Source organism: Phyllostomus discolor, chromosome 4 (genome assembly GCF_004126475.2).
Source record: "Phyllostomus discolor isolate MPI-MPIP mPhyDis1 chromosome 4, mPhyDis1.pri.v3, whole genome shotgun sequence".
NCBI classification, from domain to species: Eukaryota; Metazoa; Chordata; class Mammalia; order Chiroptera; family Phyllostomidae; genus Phyllostomus; species Phyllostomus discolor.
Window position 1 is genome coordinate 52073735 of NC_040906.2, and position 17827 is coordinate 52091561.

A 17827-nucleotide genomic window follows, 5' to 3' on the forward strand; every position below is an offset into this window, starting at 1 on the left:
TTGAGCAGCACATGGTCAAGAGTCAGGGAGGGGGAGAAAGAAAAAGTAACTTTTTAAAGTAAAGCTTTTGAATAAACAAACTTCAGGAAAGAAAAGGAGAAATGGGAGGGAAAATCTACTTTGGTTATGAGACGTATCAAGCAGTTGCATCGTGAGGGACTTATTTGGGCTCTGACTCAAATGAATTATAACAAAACAAAACATTTCTGACATTCATGAGACATTTAAAATTTCAACACTGACTGAATATTTGACATTAAGGAACTGTAAATTTTGTGGGGGTTTGGATGTAATAATGATATTGTGATTATTTTTGTTTAAAGAGACCTTGATAGTAAAAAGTGTTTATGGATAAAATAATATTATGTCAGGCATGTGCTTCCATATAATAAAGAAGACGGGCCGGTGGTCTGGGGGAAAGATGAAACAAAATTGGCAGGAGTTGATAATGGTTGAAGCTGGGTGTTGGGTACATAGGGCTCGTTTTTTATATTGTTCTACTTTTGTATATGTTTACACCTTTCCATAATACAAAGTTAAAAAGAAAAATTAAGGAAGTCAACATATTTACTGTGACTGAGGGCTGATTAGCATCTGTCTCAGTTCACGGACAATCTAAATATACTGGTCCTTTTTTCAGAAGTCTTTTGCTAATTTGTAAAGAAATCTCCAAATGCCATTATCATCATCCCTTCATGGAGTGTACCCAGATCAGCATGTTTGCACTATTAAAACACAATTCAGCCCTGACTGGTGTGGCTAAGTGGGTTGTGCATCATCCTGCAACCCAAAAGGTCACCAGTTCAATTCCCGGTCAGGTCACAAGCCTGGGTTGCAGGCCAGGTCCCTGGTTGAGGGCACATACAATCGATGTTTTTCTCTCTCACATCAATGTTTCTCTCCTTCTCTTTCTCCCTCCCTTCCCCCTCTCTAAAAATAAATACTGTCTTTTTTAAAAATTTAAAGAATGCAATTCATTATTTTGACTGAGTATTAATATCCTTTTTTAGAAAAGAAATCTTCCACTACGTGTAGCCACCTGCGGCATTTATCCTAGTGCTCTGGTATCTACGTCTAAAGAGAGCCCAGCATCCAGGAGCTGTTTTCACATGGCAGCCCCAGCACACTTTGCCAGGTCGACACCCTGAGCAGCAGCAGGAGGTTTCACACTGTCTGGGAGACAGTAAACTCTATAACTGGAAATACCCGCTCCCAGAAGCTTCTCTGAGGAACAGGGCTGGATGGCTGCAGGGTGAATATGTAAGTGGATTCATAACCTGGATTAAAAAGAGTCCATGTTTCAGGGCCCAGAAATAAGCCCACACCTATAAGGTCAATTAATATATGACAAAGGAGGAAAGATAACAATGAGGTGAAGACAGTCTATTCAATGTATGGTTGGAAAAGTTGGACACATACAAGAGTAAACTCTAGCTGGATTAAAGACTTAAAATATAAGTCTCAAAACTATAAATGTCCTAAAAGAAAACAGACAGAAAATCTCTGACATTTCTTTTAGAAATATCTTTTTCTGATATATCTCCTTGGGCAAGGGAAACAAAAGAAAAAAAAATAAATGAGACTACATCAAACTCAAAAGTTTTTTTCACAGCAAAGGAAACCACTGTCAATCTCCTAAATGGAAGAAGATATTCACCAATGATACAGCCAGTAAGGGGTTAAAATCTAAAATTCATACAGAATTCATACAACTCAACACCAAAAAAACCCCCAAACAATCTAGTTAAAAATGGGAGGAGGACCTGAATAAGACATGTCTCCACACAGGACCTACAGATGGCCTCTAGACATATAAAAAGATGCTCAACGTCACTAATCATCAGAGAAACACAAATTAAAACCACCGCGAGATATCACCTCACACCTGTCAGAGTGGCCATCATCAATAAATCCACAAATAGCAAGTGTTGGTGAGGGTGTGGAGAAAGGGGAACCCTCACGCACTGTTGGTGGGAATGCAGATTGGTGCAGCCAGTATGGAAAACAGTACGGAGGTTCCACAAAAAAATTAAAAATGGAACTGCCCTATGACCCAGCAATTCCACTTCTGGGAATATAAAGAAACTCAAAACATTGCTTCAAAAGAACATATACACCCCATGCTCATTGTGGTGTTATTTACGATAACCAAGATACGGATGCAGCCCAAGTGTCCATCACTACATAAAACAATGGAATATTACTTGATCATAAAAAGAATGAAATCTTACCGGTTGCTACAGCATGGATGGACCTAGAGGGTATTATGTTAAATAAAATAAGTCAGACAGAGAAAGACAAATACCATATGACTTCATTATATGTGGAATCTAAGGAACAAAATAAATGAATAAAATAGAAACAGAGGCATAGAACAGCAAACAGACACTGGTTGCCAGAGGGAAAGGGGGGCAGTGTGGAACAGGTGAAGGGATTAAGAAGCACAAAGTGGCAGTTACAGAATGGCCATGGGGATGTCAAGTACAACCTGGGGTTTGTCGTCAACAATAGTGTAATAACTGTGTGTGGTGCCAAGGTGGTGCTGGAAATATTGGGGGGACCACTCTGGAAAATGTACAACTGTCTAGCCACTACACTGTACATTTGAAACTAATACAAACTAATACGGAATGTAAACTGTAATTGAAAAATATGATTTAAAAAGGGATTCATGTTTCTTTGACCCGGTGATGCTTTAGATTTATGGGCAATAAAGTTGCTATTATGCCAAGTCCATGTACTTTCCTTTGAGGGACAACACTATCCTGGGCTTCAGGGATAAAAGTACGGTGTCTCATCTCTCTGAGAAAGTGTATGCAGAGTGAGCTGACAAAATAAGAACCTCTGGACCAAAGTAAGTCAAGCTAAAACATACGTGGAGAATGCTGACTCCTTTTATCCAGCCAAATAACACTATTTGACCTCCATCAGAAATGAGTTAGCCATCAGACACCAAGGTGAGATGTAACTGAATGTATGAGCATGCTTTAATTTAAAAATCAAACACGGACTTTGTAATATAATTAAGTCTTTATCCTACAGTTATTTGAAGGAGGTACACTTATTCTAGTGATGTTGGCAGACCTCAAAAGCTGTTTGGGATTCTCTATTTAAAAATGCCTCTTTGGACAGCCTCATTGTTTCATTATAACACTTTGGTTCTGGCATCTAATGGCCTTACTCAGCTCTATCACCACCAGCGTCCCCACTCAGACTTTCAAATGACTAGGAAGAGTGAGAGGGATAATGAAAGAGAGAAAAAGAAGACAAAAGAACAAGAGGCTACCAGCTGTGGCCTTAGGGTCTCCCATTGGGTGGCTACTATGCCATGGTGCCAGTTCCTGTAGACCTCCCTGTCTGGTCAAGAGCTCTGGAGAGCCAGGCTGCCATGGGGAAAGACAGTACGGAGAAGAAACCACTGCTTAACTCCTAGACCTCAAAATAGCCAGAGAGAGATTCAAGATGTCCTTGAGCTTGAGGCAATTGAAAAGTTACCATTTTAGCCCTAACTGGTATGGCTCAGTGGGTTGGGCATTGCCCCATAAACCAAAAGGTTGCCAGTTTGATTCCCAGTCAGGACACATGCCTGGGTTGTGGGCCAGGTCCCCAGATGGGGATGTGCAAGAGGTAACTGATCTATGTTTCTCTTGCTTATCGATGTTTCTCTCCCTCTCTTTTTCCCTTATTTCCCCTCTTTCTAAAAATAAAGAAGTAAATAAATTTTAAAAAAGAAAGTAACCATTTTGGCCAGGGTTGCTGATTAGAGAGGGTTCATGTAACAAGAAAAGGAGGCAAGAGAGTATCTTCCAGGGCTTCCTGTGGGAGATAAGAGTTGGGGGTTTAGGGTGTCTGAACTCTGGAGGTAAGAATAGAATTCCAAGTATGTGTGTTGGCCTAGCCAATAGAAGGTGTTAAGGGTTGAATTCAACACCTTCAAAAAGATATGTTCAAGTGTTATCTCCTGGTGAGTGACTATTGGGAAATAGGTTCTTTGCAAATGTAATCAAGGCAAGATGTTGAGATGAGGCTATAATGGGTTAGGGTGGCTCTAGTCCAAAGACTGGTGTGCTTATAAGCAGAGAGAAATTTGGACACAGACACGTGGAGAATGCCATGTAAAGGTGAAGGTCAGGACTGGGGTGATGCATCTCCATGCCAAGGGATGCCAAGGAATACCCGCATCCACCGGAAGTTAGAAGAGGCACAGATGGATCCTCCCCAAGACTCTTCAGAGAGAGAGAGCTTGGCCCTACAGACACCTCGATTTCAAACTTTTAGCCTCCAGAACAGGCAGAGGATAAACTTCTATTGTTTGAAGTCACTCAGTTTGAGGTAATTTGTTTTGACGGCATTAGGAAACTTCTACAGAAAGGGAGAGATATAGGCCTGATTCTCCCCAGTTTCAAGGACATGCAAGGGTAGAATTTATCAGAATGAAATAGGCATAAAATGGGTCATTCTGCTATCTTTAGGTTGTGAACGGCTTAGAAGCAGTAATGAAAACTTTTTACAAAATTCAACATAATACCATGTACTGTACATCTTTTAAACCTACTTTTGCAACAATAAATGATGATGGGCTTTTGCTGGGGTTGGGGCCTTTCTTCCATGAACTGTCACTGTCCGTGGTTGCTGTGTGGTCACTGAGCACTTTGCTTCCTTCCCTCACTAGGTTTGTGCTTCTCCTCCAACAGAAGTTTGACATCCTCTCAACCGGAAGGGCTGTGGTGCAGGGCAAGCTCGCCACTGCTCATCCACCTGGCTCCTCCCCTTACCTGTGCGGACCCCATACTTCAGGGTGTCTCTGCAGTCAACCAGAATCTGCTCCAGGGACTCAGGGTGGTCAGAGAGCTCCAAGTTGAAGCCCTCCATGCCTTCCAGCAGCTGGTGTGGGTGATGGAAGTCCAGCACCTTGGTGGAGCGGTCAAACGTCTTGCGGACATAGTTGAGGAGTATGTCCACCACCTCCAGGAGGAACTGCACAGTTTGCTCCTCCCCGTTCTTAGCCGGAAGCAGATCTGGGAGGGGGAGCCAATGCGTGGTTATCACTTGACTCATATCTGCCTTTCCTAGGCCCAGAAATCCTATTGTCAGCCATGATATCTTTATAGGCCCAATTTCATCCCAGGATATGTATGCACATTGAGAATCTGATGTACTATCTCCCTAGAAAAATGCACATGAGAATATACACAGAGGTTCTGCACGCCTTTCCGGGTGTCCACAGGCTTTCTGGTAGCTAGGCTGCTCATAAGAGAAATGGAGTGCTTTCCGGTGAGGTGAGCAGCTGCCGCCGCAGTTGTGCATTCTCAGGCTGAACAGACACCTGTCAGGTTTGTGGAGCAGGGGCCTTCCACCTTGCTCCCCCGGTACCAGTGTGTCCCTGTACATCTGATTGGGACACTGGGCTTTTTGGTTTGGTGTCATGATACACTTGATCTATTGGTGGTGGAGGGCAAGCCTCTGTGAGTGGAGGCTGAGGTATTCCCTGAAGAGGGTGGTCCATTGTGGCATCCTCAGACCGAAAACTAGAACTGGAAGATGAGACTCAGGGAGGTGAGAGGGGAAACTCCCACCTCTCTTTTAACCTTGTCCTTTTGGCCTGCACCCTGGGGTGTCTGCAGATGAATTTGGGTTACTGCCTCCATTAGGTAGAGTCAGGCTAGGGGTTCGAGTGGAAAGCCCGAGGGGCCCAACTGAGGTTGTCAGCCACAGCTCAGAAGCAGAACAGTTCTATGTGATGCTCTGTGTCTATTCCCTGGGTTATCTCTGAGGTTCACTAAAGTCTTCTCGTGTCCTGTTCTGGTCTGGGCTCTCTGGCCTGTGGGGAGTAAATGGAAGGGGGCGGTGGTGGGTTCACCCTTGAGCTGTTTGGGAGAGAGACAGGGAAGGCCCCCGCTGAGACCAGTGATGGGGGCCACAGTAAATGAGGAAAGGAAACGAGCTTCAGGACAGCACTTGGGCACGAGGCCCCGCCAGTGCTTTTGTTCTCCCTGTTGTCGAGGTTGTCGCTGACCTTGGAGGGTAGATGCTATTAAGGGAATTACTGGATTTTCTTACATGTAACAGTCCTATGGATTCTGAGATTCTATGAATCCACATTTGTCCTTGAAAGTGTCTTTAGCGTTGACTCTCTTATTGCCTACCCTCATCTGGCTTCCAAAGCAGGGAAGACCTGGGCATGGAGGAAGGAAGGATTCAAACATTGGAAAAGTAGTTTCATGGCAATTCAAAGAAAGTAGGGATATTTTTGGTAAAAGAGGTAAAATTTCAGGAAAACATCAAGAAACTCAAATAGGGAGGCCAATGGATAGCACTGGAGCCAGGAGAATGGGTGTAAGGGTGAGGGTGGGGAGGGGCTACCTCGGGCAAACAGGTTGGAGAAGTCGGTCTCCGTGCGCCGGAAGTGGCCATCCCTCTCGCTGTTTTCACAGGAAATCAGGTTCTTGGAGGTCTGCCTCTCTTTGAAGGCGCTCACAAGCCGGCTCTTCTCTTCCAGGCTGTTGGTCCTTTGCAAGAAGCCTGCAGCACAAGAAGCTGGGTCAGAGGTAGCGACCTGAACTCCAGCGTCAGAGGGTCAGCTGCCGAGCCAGGTGGACTCTGCAAGCAGGGTTCTCACTTCTCCAGAGAAGCTGAGGGTCTGCATTTCATACGTAAGGGCTCTGGCACTGCTTGCCTTCAGGCGGGGAGGGGGCAGTGCCAAGTGTCATCTGTGGCACAGACCCAGTCATGCAAGAGAGAAAAACAGTAAGCAAAGCCCATTCTCCTCTCTGAATGTGACAGTGAGCTCAGAATTAAGTCAGTTGGACAGCTTCCACTCCAGTAACCAGCCCCAGGATGGGGTTTCAAGGGAAGGACATGACCAGAGAGGATGCTGCCAGCACTGGGTTTCCAGGCTGTGCAACTAGAGGGAGGAGTGAGGACCAGCAGCAGGGATTAGATGCTGTCCTCAGCCACCAAGGACAGCTCACAGGTTGAATGTAAGCATAATTTTTCTGAAGATAAATGAGGCAGACCCCTAACCTCCAGGGGCTTCCAGTTTGGCAGGTGGTGGCCAATGTGGTAATAAAGCTAAAAAGCCATCTGAGAACTCCATGGAGGTGACCTCTGAGCCCAGGGTGGGACTCCAAGTGCCTTGAGCACAGAGCCTCCCTCAGTGCCTCCACATGTCCCCTCATCCCCTCAGGCTCAGGGTCTGCAGGCCTGCTCCCACTCCCCTTGGCTGGAAATGCACCAGACTGAAAAGAGGAGGAGAGGACTAAGCTTCTTGGTGACCCCCAAACTGTCTTTGTAGCTACTGAGATCCTTGGGGAGTCACTTACATCACAAGGCACACTTGGAGGAAATTCTCAGGAGGTTCAAGAAGAGGCAAGTTAATCTGAGGGATTTTGCATTACTTCCCCAGGACTGCAATTCAGTGGTGAGGGGTGGAGGTAGGAGGGGTGCAGGGGGAAGTCTGGGGTGATTAGAGTCCTCCCACACACTCAGGAGCAGGGGCTATTTTTGGAGGGAAGAATAGGAAGGCAGAGGCAACATCCCTTCATTGTTCCCAGCACCCTGTAAACTTATTGCTCAAGTCCCACAGGACACCAGGAGGGAAAACACACTGCTGCAGCGATTTCCAAGCGGCGTGCTGCGGCGCACTGGCATTTGTCTTAAAACATGCAGCACCTGGCCATGCAGTCAGGGGCACTGACCTCTTTTCCCTCAGACTGTCAAATAAAAAATGACAACAGTCAACACAACAATAGCCGTCCTGTGTGAATCAAAGTTATATCTATTTTTGGTCAGATTGGCCAAAAAAATATAATGTGTTTTTTGGTGTGCCACAGAATCTAGTAATTAGTTTATGTGTGCCATGAGATGAAAAAGGTTGAAGATCATTGTACTAATGTATAACAGAGCACCATACTTGGATATAAAGGTAAGGTTTTTATCTTTTCCTTCACCTCTTCTCCTGCTTTCTGAATTCCTCTTCCAAATCCCCAAAGTCCAAAACCGGGAGGCACACTCAGCCAGCACTCATTTGCCAGAGGGGTGCAGGATCACCTGGCTCCTGAGTTCAGAGCCTGTTTCCTGCTCATGGAACACGGAGCTGTGGAATTTGCTAGGCCAAAAAGACCAAGTCTGTGTGGCCGAATGGCGGTGAGGTCCTGCCTGCTAAAATCCCACTCTTAGGTCCTTACACCCTGGTTGGCTCCAATCCACTCCCAGGAAAAGCCAAGAGTCTCTACCTGAAGCCTCTTAGAAATGCCTTTTCTCTGGGCAGCTACAAGGCCTCGGGCGCCCACTTAGGCTTGGGATTTTATCTCTAAATCTGAGAGGTGTCCTGACAGGACTGAGAGACGACAACTGTGACACAACTTCAAACCTGCATCCCATTCCGGGACAGCGCTCCTTGGGGTGTCCCATGAATCCATATTTTCTGTATGTCCCAGAGTGATCTTACGAAAAGCATACTTCCATTGCATTATAATTTGTGGCAAAAACCATTAATCTGATAGTATAATCACTTAATGTATACCGTTATGGGGATAACAATTTTTTGGAAGGTATTTGTTTTCTGAAATGCTGGGAGCCTCATAAAAGGTGAATGAGCTGGGGCTCTGGTCTCTGAGCAGCTCTGGGAAGGCACTGAGTGCTTCTGCAAGGATGACCAGGTGGTGGGTGACTGGAGGTCAGTGCGCTGACAACCTCCTTGGCTGGCAAGAAGTCCCTGAGACCGAAGCAGACTGTACTCCCTCTTGCTCTGCGCTGTGAGGACCTTGTTCAGGACGGTGAGTAACTAGTAACCCAGCACCCCATTCTCAAGAGGCAAAGAGGCATAACAGAGGGAGAGCCAAGCTGCAGCTGGCTTTGGTCAGGCTTCAAGTGGGGGACAGGAAGTGAGTCCTGCCATGACTCTACCTCTTGGCTGTGGGGAGATCCTGCTGCTGGTTCCTCACGCTGCCACCAAACTCAAAGGTCCAGGAGGCCCAGGGAGTGGGGGGAAGCGTGGGGACCTGAGGAGCACCTGACACCAGCCAGTTGTTTCCAAGTGGGGCTGTGAGTGGCATGGGGCATAAAAGCACAGGACCAAGGGCGTAAGTGGGGCCTGAAGCCCAGCCCCTGTCCTCACCAGCTGAAACAGGGAATTGCATTGAACAAGAGGAAGGGGCTCTTGTTCTGATTTTTATGGGATCAAAGTACCCTGTCAGATCTCCCTGCCCCCTTTTATTTTACTATTCAAGAGAAGCCAAAAGTACAGAAGACTTGAAGTCTCTCTATGTTTAAAAGTTGGGTGGATTGGGCGCAGGCTGCGCACCAAAGTGTCGCAGTTTTGATTCCCAGTCAGGGCACATGCCTGGGTTGCAGGCCAGGTCCCCAGTGGGGGCCACTCGAGAGGCAACCATACATTGATGTTTCTCTCCCTCTCTCCCTCCCTTCCCCTCTCTAAAAATAAATAAATAAAATCTTTAAAGAAATAAAAAATAAAAGTTGGCAACTGACACAAAATTAAGCATACACACACACACACACACACACATTGCATAGGCTACATTAAGGAGCCCAGAGGCTTTAACTGGCAGCCAGTCTGGGGCCTCTGCATAGGTAAGTGATGGATGTGCAAGGACAAACTGGGAAGTTAGCAGAGCTCAGAGCCAGAACTTAGGGCACGATGTGTCCCCTTCTGTTTATTTAGGTGATGCTGCCATGCCTGCAGCCACCCCACTCTCTACCCCTCGACAAGACCCTGGGTTTCTTCTAGGTGATTCCTTTCCCAGGGATTCTGCCTCCAGAACTAAGGACACCACTGGTGAGACCACTTGTCTTCCCTGCAGCTTCATTCCTGAATGGAGCTGGGGAGGGGAATGGAGCTTCATTCCAGGGAAGGGGGCAGGAGAGTGGGCGGGGGTAGAATCTTGGCAAGGCACTGGAGAAGTTTGGGAGAGGCAGAGCAATGGACAGGGAAGAAGACCATTAGTCGCTCTGCCCCGTTAAGGTGAAAGGTCAAACCAACCCCAAATGGTGCCAGGCCAAAAGCGCACCCTTCCGGTCATGGAAAGTCTGGAATGAAGTGAGTGGACATGTCTGTGTGGGGAACACGGGAGGGGGCTGCGGATTCAGATCAAAATTAAGAGTGTGCCTCGCCTCCACTAGATTAAAATGGAAAGCGGAGTTGGCCCAAGGTATGGAAAACAAATCTTCTGCTGTTTTGGTTCTTTTCAGAATCAAACCTCATTTGAAGCCTCCTAAGCTGTAGACCCAAAAGCATGCATTTTAGCAGCAATTTCCCCTTAAGGGACTACCAGCCCTGATCTGCCACGTGGATTTCGACTGTCCCGAACTTAGCTCTGGGGCTGGGGATAGGAAGAGAGAAAAAACTCTCTAGGGAAGGTAGCCCCTTAATGCCCAAGAGCTCTCCTCTCAGGAAAAGTCGATGCAAACTCCGGTCCCCTATTCCCGGGCCAAGAGGAGCACATTTACCCAAAGGGGAGTTTAGACCTTTTCTTCCATTGGACGCGAAGACCCCTCAGTTCCGGCAGCACGGAGCATGGCCCGGGCTGAGGCCAAGAGGCGGGGATTGGGGTGGATGAGGGCTGCCCCCCGGGCAGGCCCAGGACCGCAGGAAAAGCGAACTCCACCCCAAGCCTTCCCACCCGGTCCTCCACCGCGCCAGGCGCCCAGGGCTCGCTCAGTTCTGCTCGCCCGACTGCATGACAATGACGGCTGCCGAAGCCCAGCGCCTCGAGGAAGGGACACGGCGCGGAACGGACCATTAAGCCGGGAATGGCGGCTAGGGGAGGGAGCTATTTATAGAACAAAGCTAGGCTGCTGCCAGCTACCCCCGCCAGGGACCCGGCTACCGGACTCGCCCCACGGGCCTCGCGTGCTGGGGAGAAGGCCAAACCCCGGGGCTGGGCTTTCCCTGTAAAATGGCTAGATCTGGAGTTGAACGACCTTTCCAGGATCCAGGAGACAGAGCCCGGAAAACGCAGGGAGGGCGCCACGCTTTCGGAAGGGGGAAGTGGTACTCAGACGCTGCTAAATAACCCCTCGGCTGCCGCCCGGGGACCCGGGACGCAGGGAATCCGGGAAAAGCAGGCCCAGAGAGCACCCCGCTCGCCCACCCGCGGGTGCTCGGGGGCCGGGGCGGGTGAGCGTGCCCGGTGCGGCTCCGCCGCTATCTCCGGCGCGCAGCAGCTGATGGATGGCTCTTTAATAAGCCCCTCGTTAATCTTCCCGGGCTGCCCCACCCCCTGCCCGGGGACGCCCGTATTTTCTAGCCCGATAAGGCTAAAGATTTCAGACGGTGAATTGTATCAAGGAAAGCAAGTCCTCATTGTTCAGCCGGAGCCACTCGGCTGTGTCCATTTGTGCGAATCTCCTTTCTCTTTGGAAAAAATTACATCCCTTGGGCGTTTTCATTTCAGACCCTCACGTCCCCAGAGAGCTGTTCTTTCTCCTCTCCAGCTCCCAGATCTATTTTCCTTTCTCTGGCAAGCCGCACCCGACTCCCCCTCTCTCTCTTGCGGGTCCCGCACCCCCGCCCTCGCCTGCTCCCTTTCCCTTCCCTCCTCTAGTTTAAGGGCAAGCCCAGCAAACCCTCAGGCCTGAGCCGCCCGCACTTGCCCCAGGCAGGGCACCGGGAGCTGCAGACAATCCTTTCTCTTGCCCTCCGAGGCCCCCAAGAACGAAACCTGAATCTGTTACAGTGTCTCGGAGCAAAAACCTCTAGCCCGAGAGGCCGCTTTCAACGCAGGATAGATAGTAGAGAGGGAAGGGGGACAACGTGTCAGCCACCGCTTTAGGCAGATACTGAGCCACAGGCTTGCTCTCCAGGAAAGCCGGGCCAGTTCACCTTCTCTGCACGACCTTCTGGACGCGCGGGGCAGAGCTCCAGGGGAGGAGCGGCCCCCAGCGCGCCGCAGGAGGAGCCGCGCTGCCGCGCGGGGGCGCTGTGCTGGCGCTCTCGAGCCTAGACACGCGGAGGGGAGCCTTGCGGTCTCAGCTAGTCCTGGACGCCAGCGGAAAGGCCCCCCACCCCCGGACTGGTCGGGAGGGGGCAGAGGAAGTTCAAGGGCTGTAGAGCTACGCCTCCGCCCCGCCTCAGGGCTGTAGATGCCGTAGAAAACTAGGTCCAACAGCCATGGTCCCCTTTGGCGTGCATCCCTCTCCTAAACCCGCAGGCCGCGCCGCCTTGCCCGGCCCCAGCAGGACCTTCCACTCACCGCAGATCTTGAGCCCCAGCTTTCTGGTGCATCCATGGGCCACGCCGCACCACGTGTCATACGCTAGAAAGCAAGAGAGGGGCGATCAGTGAGGCTTGCACCGTGGGAGACCCGGGTGAAGGCAAAGGTTTTTCTGGGAAAGGGGGGACAGGTCTTTGCCAGGGCGCCTCCTTAAAAGCTCTTTCCTGAAAGGAGCAAGAAGGCAGATCTGTGGGCAGACGGGCAGCCTCGTGTCCTGCTCCCGCTCTCAGGTACAGAACAGTGTCTCTGAGAGACCACGCACCCGTGCCCCGCCCGGCCTCCAAGAGACCCTCGCTGGGGAGCCGCGCAGGCGGGGGTGGGGGGTCGGGCTGGGGCAGACTGACCCCAAGAACAAAGGGCCAGGCTCTGCAGCTCGAATTGCCCGGCACCCACCCGCCAGGCCCTGTCTCTCGGTCTCCGCCGCCCTAAGACTCGAAAGGCGACCACAGCGGCCCGGAAAGGGAACACAGAGGCATCTGGGACCAACACGTCTCATAATTTCTTGGCGGGTCTCCAGCCGAGTGGCAGCTTAAAATAAACTGGCATGAAATGGGGTCGCGGAAGAGTTCAGGAATTAATTGGGTGAAAAATAGTATTTGACTAGATGATCGGACTCGCTTGAATGCTCTTCAGTCTGGCCGGGGAGTCGAGCAGACAATAGTGCGCATCCGGTCTCCATTCCCGTTCTTTCTGCCCAGCCTGCCCCTCATTAGCCCTCCCCTCGACATCTGCGGTCTGGAGATGGCGAAGGGAATCAAGCACCTTTCGTCTGGGTCCCAACCTCGGGCCTGGAAGGTGCCGTATTATCAGACTCCTCAAGGTCTATTCTGCCCTCGGGGCTCGACTTCCAGCGAGGAGCGCGAGGGTGCCTTCGAGGTCCCGTGAGAGTGGTGTGGTGAGCCCACTGTGGAGCTCCCTTCGGGCCCTTCAAAGCACCGCTCCTCCGCCCACTCCCACCCCCCACCCCATCCCACCCCAGCCCAGCCGGTGCCTTCAGTCCCGCACGACTGCCGGCTGCCATAAGAAGAGCGACACCCATTAAACCGGAGCACAACAGACACCCAGCGGGGAGAAGAAATAGCCCGACGTCCGTGAGACAGCCCGTCACAGACGGAGTTCCTACAACAGACAGGAAATCGGTGGGAAGCAAATCCCGAAGAACAGTACCTGGCGGGTAAAAAGCCTATGAAGTGCTTACACTTCAAACACCATCTCAGCTACTTTCCATAACAGCGCTATGAAACAAGAGGAGTGTTCATCGAAGATCACTTCACAAACACAAAACACTGAGGCTCAGAGAGACTAAGCGAGTTTTCCAAGGTCACTCAGCTGGGGCGTTGGGAATTCAGACTTATTGCTCGGTCTTTCAGAGTCGGGAATGATAGTAAAAGAAAAGGAAAGAGAGATTGGGGAGAGGAACTGAGAGAGCTCCTTTGATGTAGTGAGTGGCGGAGAGCGAGGACAAGGGGTCGCTGGAGCAAGCGGCCAGCACAGTTGTGCAGACGGAGCGAGGCCACCTCCCAGGAGAACCTGCAGGGGCAAACAAGCGGAGCCAGCTGCACCGCGAGGCCTCGCCTGCAACGGAGGCTGAGAGCCGGTGGAGAGCCAGGCGTGCGTGCTCCGCCTGGGGTGCTCACGCCCCAGCAGGGCTGTCGGCGGGCGGCGGGCCACTGTGTTCTGACAGGTGTACGCTCTTACCCGCGGGGTTTTCGACTATCTTCCGTCTGCCTCGGCGGATTCCAGTCGCGTCAGGCCGTGTGCTAACTCAGTTCGGATCCTCCAGTGGGTCTTGGACCAGGGGCTGGGCACATGCACTCCACCTCCGGCTGCCCCGCTCCCCCCAGAAGTAGGAGCTCGGTCAGAGGTGGGGATGCAGGAATCAAGGGCAGAGGAACACAATGGCCGCCCAGACCCACTAGGCAGCAGAAGAGGGGCGGGAAATGTGGGGAAGACTGGGAAGAAACCCATCAAAGCCAAAGCAACAGACAAAGAGGCTCAGGCCTCCCGTTCCTCTCGGCCTGTCCCAGCCAGCTCCACCGCCAGTGCCGGACTCACGTGCCGCCAGGGCTGGCGGCTCTCCCGAGCCCCTCTTTGTTGTGTGGGCAATTGTAGCTGGCCCGGGAGAGGCGGCTGCAAAGGGAACTAGAACGCAGTCTAAGGACTGAAGACAAGGACTCCAGCCGGGAGCCAGTGACAGCACTAAGGGGTTGGAGAGAGGGCCTTACCCCATAACACCCCCCCTCCCCCCCGTCTTCCAAGGTGGAAACAATCCACGTTCCCTTAACCTCATAGAAAATCCTACAAAAGCACAGCGATAAGCCCTCTTAAACACACTGCCATCCCTACGCCTCCCTTACATAGAAATTTTGGGGCTGTTACTATCTGGAGCTGATAGATTTGGAGGGAGGCACATATCAATCCAAATTGGAAAAAGAAAACCAATTCCCTCATCTCCCTGGCTCTACAGAAAAGTGGGAAATAAATCTGAATTAAAGACAGATTCTGGAATGGGCTGAAGAGCTCACTGAGCTAGGAGTAAGGAAGCATAAATTTCCTCCTCGCCTCCGCCCTCTGGTTCCCCCTTTCTTCTCTCTTCGGGACATGTCAGTTGAAGACAGGCCTCCTGCCCCCCCAGAAAAGAGAGGGGTGCTCTCTCCCCCTGCCGGGGCAAACCTTCCGGCCTCCTGCTTCCCCAACCCTCCACACAATAAGTGATGCCGCTCCCCTCCGCTCTTTCTTTCTTTCTTTTCTTTCTTTCTTTCTTTTTTTTTTTTTTTTTGGTCTCTGAGATGTAATTAATTGTCTAAAACGTCCAGGCTCATCCCCCAAACTGTTTTATGCACCTTTCTCGCCTTTGGCTTCTCTCTCACTCGTCAATAGCTCAAGGCAAATTTGGAGCAATTAGGGACCCCGAGTTTTCTAAAAGCTGCAATTAACGTCTAAATTTCCGCTGATTACAGACTTCGAGCGCAGTGCAGGGGGGAAAGAGGAGGGGGGCAGTTATCCGCTTAACGAACGCCGGAGACAGAAAGCTCAGTTCCCGCTGAGGCTCCCCGCTCCTCACACTGCTCCCCATACAGACCCCCGACGTCCCATTCAGCAAAGAAACCACACACAACGAAAACAACGCTCTCGCCGCCCGTCCCTCCCCCTCGCTGTGAAGCCCTCAAGGATCGCTGCCACTCCAGCCCTGCGAGGTTCCCACTCCCCAGCGCCCCCAAATCGCCTAGCACCCCTGTCAGTCTAATGACCTCTGGCCGGGAAGGGTCAGGGACCCAGTTCTTTCCAGCCACCATCACCGCGCTCTCCCTTCCCTTTCCGCCAAGGTAGCCTCCCCACGCCCCAGAGTCCTCGCCTTCCCCGCAGTCTATTAGAGAGGAAACTGGGGCAGGACCTACTTGTGGGACGCAGGTTGGTAGTATTGGGATCCGCTCCCGCGTTCGAGGAGGTAGCGGATGAAGAAGGGGTCGAAGACGCCATCAGCTCGGTCGTCCGGGGCCTCTGCTGTCCCGGGTCCTCGGCGGGTCAGGTGCAGGGGCAGGCTGTCAAGAAAAGCGATAGCTGTGCCGGGAGGGCTTCCGGAGTCCGGCGCGCCGTAGGCTCGCCCTGAAGTCCTGGCCGGGGGGGAAGAAGCGGGACGAAGGGCAGCTCGCCCGCTGGGTCGGGGTGCGCGGGGGGGGGGGGGGGGGAGAGGTGGACGTGCGCGCGAGCTCGGAGACTCCAGCACCGGCAACGTAGCCCCGGGCGGCTCTCCAGTCTGGCGGAGTAGCCGGGCGACCAGGAGTGCAGCGCTGAGACTAGAGGAGCCCGAGGCAAGTGCAGTGCGCGAGGATACGGGGACTGGGCTAGAAGGGCAAGGGAGACTCAGTGCGCGATTTTCCAGCCGAGCCGCGAGAAGCCCCATTGGGCTGTCGGCAGCCGGCGGGCGGGCAGACGCGGGGAGGGTGCGCGGGGCGGGCACGTCTGGTTCGGTGTCTGATTCACGCTGTTGTGTCTGGCTCATTCCCTGGAAAGAAGGGGGCTAACTGCTCCGGGACCGAGGACTTGGGTGAGAGAAGGTGAGGAAAGAAAAGGCCCAGATCTTTCCGTTCTTACTCAGACTCGGCCGGGGACGAACTACAGCCATCTGCACTCCAAATAGCCAGAAAGCAGAGAGAGGGTCGCAGCCTCACCTGTCTCCCTCCGGTCCCACCCCCCTCTGAGCCATCTCGCAGTCCCGGACAAGGCTCAGTGCAGGATTCTGTATTTCCTCTCCACCCAAATCTCTGAGGTCCCCAGATTTCTCGGCGCACAGACTCGGAGAGGGTGAGGGAGGCGCGAAGGGGGAACGTCACCAGGGAAACACATTTGCGCCCAGCGCGCAGGCGGCGGAGGATGAGGATTGGTGCGCTGCGCCCCTGCTCCGCGCCCCGCGCGATGGCGTCGGATGAGTCCGGGACAGAGAGCGAGGGCCGAGGCAGGTAGGTCTCGGAGCCCGCAGAGTAACGCCCACCGGCTGCCGCGGCCCCATGCTCCCTAGGACCCCAAGCCTGGCCCCGCGCGCGCAGTCGCGCGGAAACGCCGGCAGTGGGTAGGCTGTGGCTTCTAAGAAAGTAACAGGTTACCGCTCCGAGTCGCGCCTTCGGTGGCTACCGCCCTGGAGTCCTCAGGTGAGACGCGCGCTGGCAGCCAGGAAACGCAGCGGAAAATCACTCTTGATCCACTTCTGCGCTAGCCTCAGTCTCAGCCGTGCATCCCCGGGCCGAGCATCTCGCCAGCGGGGCGAGAGCGGGGGTCTCCGCGCGGCGCACCAGCGGAAAGCCAGCACTGGGGCGGGCGGTGGGCACTCGCTGCGGAGGGTGGGCGGCGGACGCCCGGTGTGGGGGTTGACCGCAAAACCGCGGGCGAAGAAGACCCCGCGGAAGAGCCGAGGCTGGGCACTGGAAAGTCCGGCGCCCGCGCGCTTACCCACCTTGGCTCGGAGACAGCAAGCCCAGCGCTCCCGCCGCTCCTCCGCGCAGCGCCCAGCGACCCAGTCGGCTGGTCTGGCTCTGCCACAGGCTTGCCCGCCCGGCGTCACCTCCAGCTGCCGCGGCGCTCGCACCAGCTCTGTCCCGCACGCTAACGCCGGGAGGAGATGAGAACGCCGGGGAGAGGCTGCCGCTGGGCTTCGGGGGAGGCGGGGGCGGAGTGGGGAGGCGGGACCCGCTCGGCGGGGGAATCACGCGGCCGCTGCTCGCGGGGGCAGCTAGTCGGCAGCGCCGCGGGGCTCCTTTGCAGGTGCCTGGCCGCCTCTGGAGCTTTATACGGCGATTATAAATCCAGATCACGGTTTTGCGCACGGAAAAAAAAAAAAAAAAAGCCCTATGAGTAATCCAGAATGTACTCAACGCGGTCTATTTTTTTTTTTTTTTTTTTAATAGGGAGTGTCGGGTAAGACGAGGGTAAAGCTAATTCCTGCGAGGAATTCTGCTTGGCTGGCGCTTCTTCCTCCCTCAGCTCCCCCTCCCCCATACATTTGAGAAGACGAAGGCAGTGGCTTCGCCTCGATTTCTTTTCCAGTAGTTCCCCAGATCGGCGACCCTTCGCGCGAGAGCTCGCCCTGAGTGCTTTCT

General features: G+C 52.6%; 1 protein-coding gene across 2 annotated transcripts in view; it reads right to left on the reverse strand.

The window, feature by feature from the left end:
* GAD1 (glutamate decarboxylase 1) overlaps positions 1-17495 on the reverse strand; it is a 41302-nt gene extending 23807 nt beyond the window's left edge. The window contains exons 1-5 of one of the 2 annotated variants that reach the window (XM_028509176.2): positions 17185-17495; positions 15632-15775; positions 12213-12275; positions 6364-6522; positions 4776-5018 (exon numbers count right to left, since the gene is read on the reverse strand). In XM_028509176.2, the coding sequence (XP_028364977.1) occupies positions 4776-5018; positions 6364-6522; positions 12213-12275; positions 15632-15713 (547 nt within the window). In that variant the 5' untranslated portion in view covers positions 15714-15775; positions 17185-17495. Of the gene's footprint in view, positions 1-4775; positions 5019-6363; positions 6523-12212; positions 12276-15631; positions 15776-16328; positions 16516-17184 lie in introns of those variants that run through there. The other variant, XM_028509178.2, reaches the window with a different exon arrangement.
* Between the last annotated feature and the right edge of the window lie 332 nt (positions 17496-17827).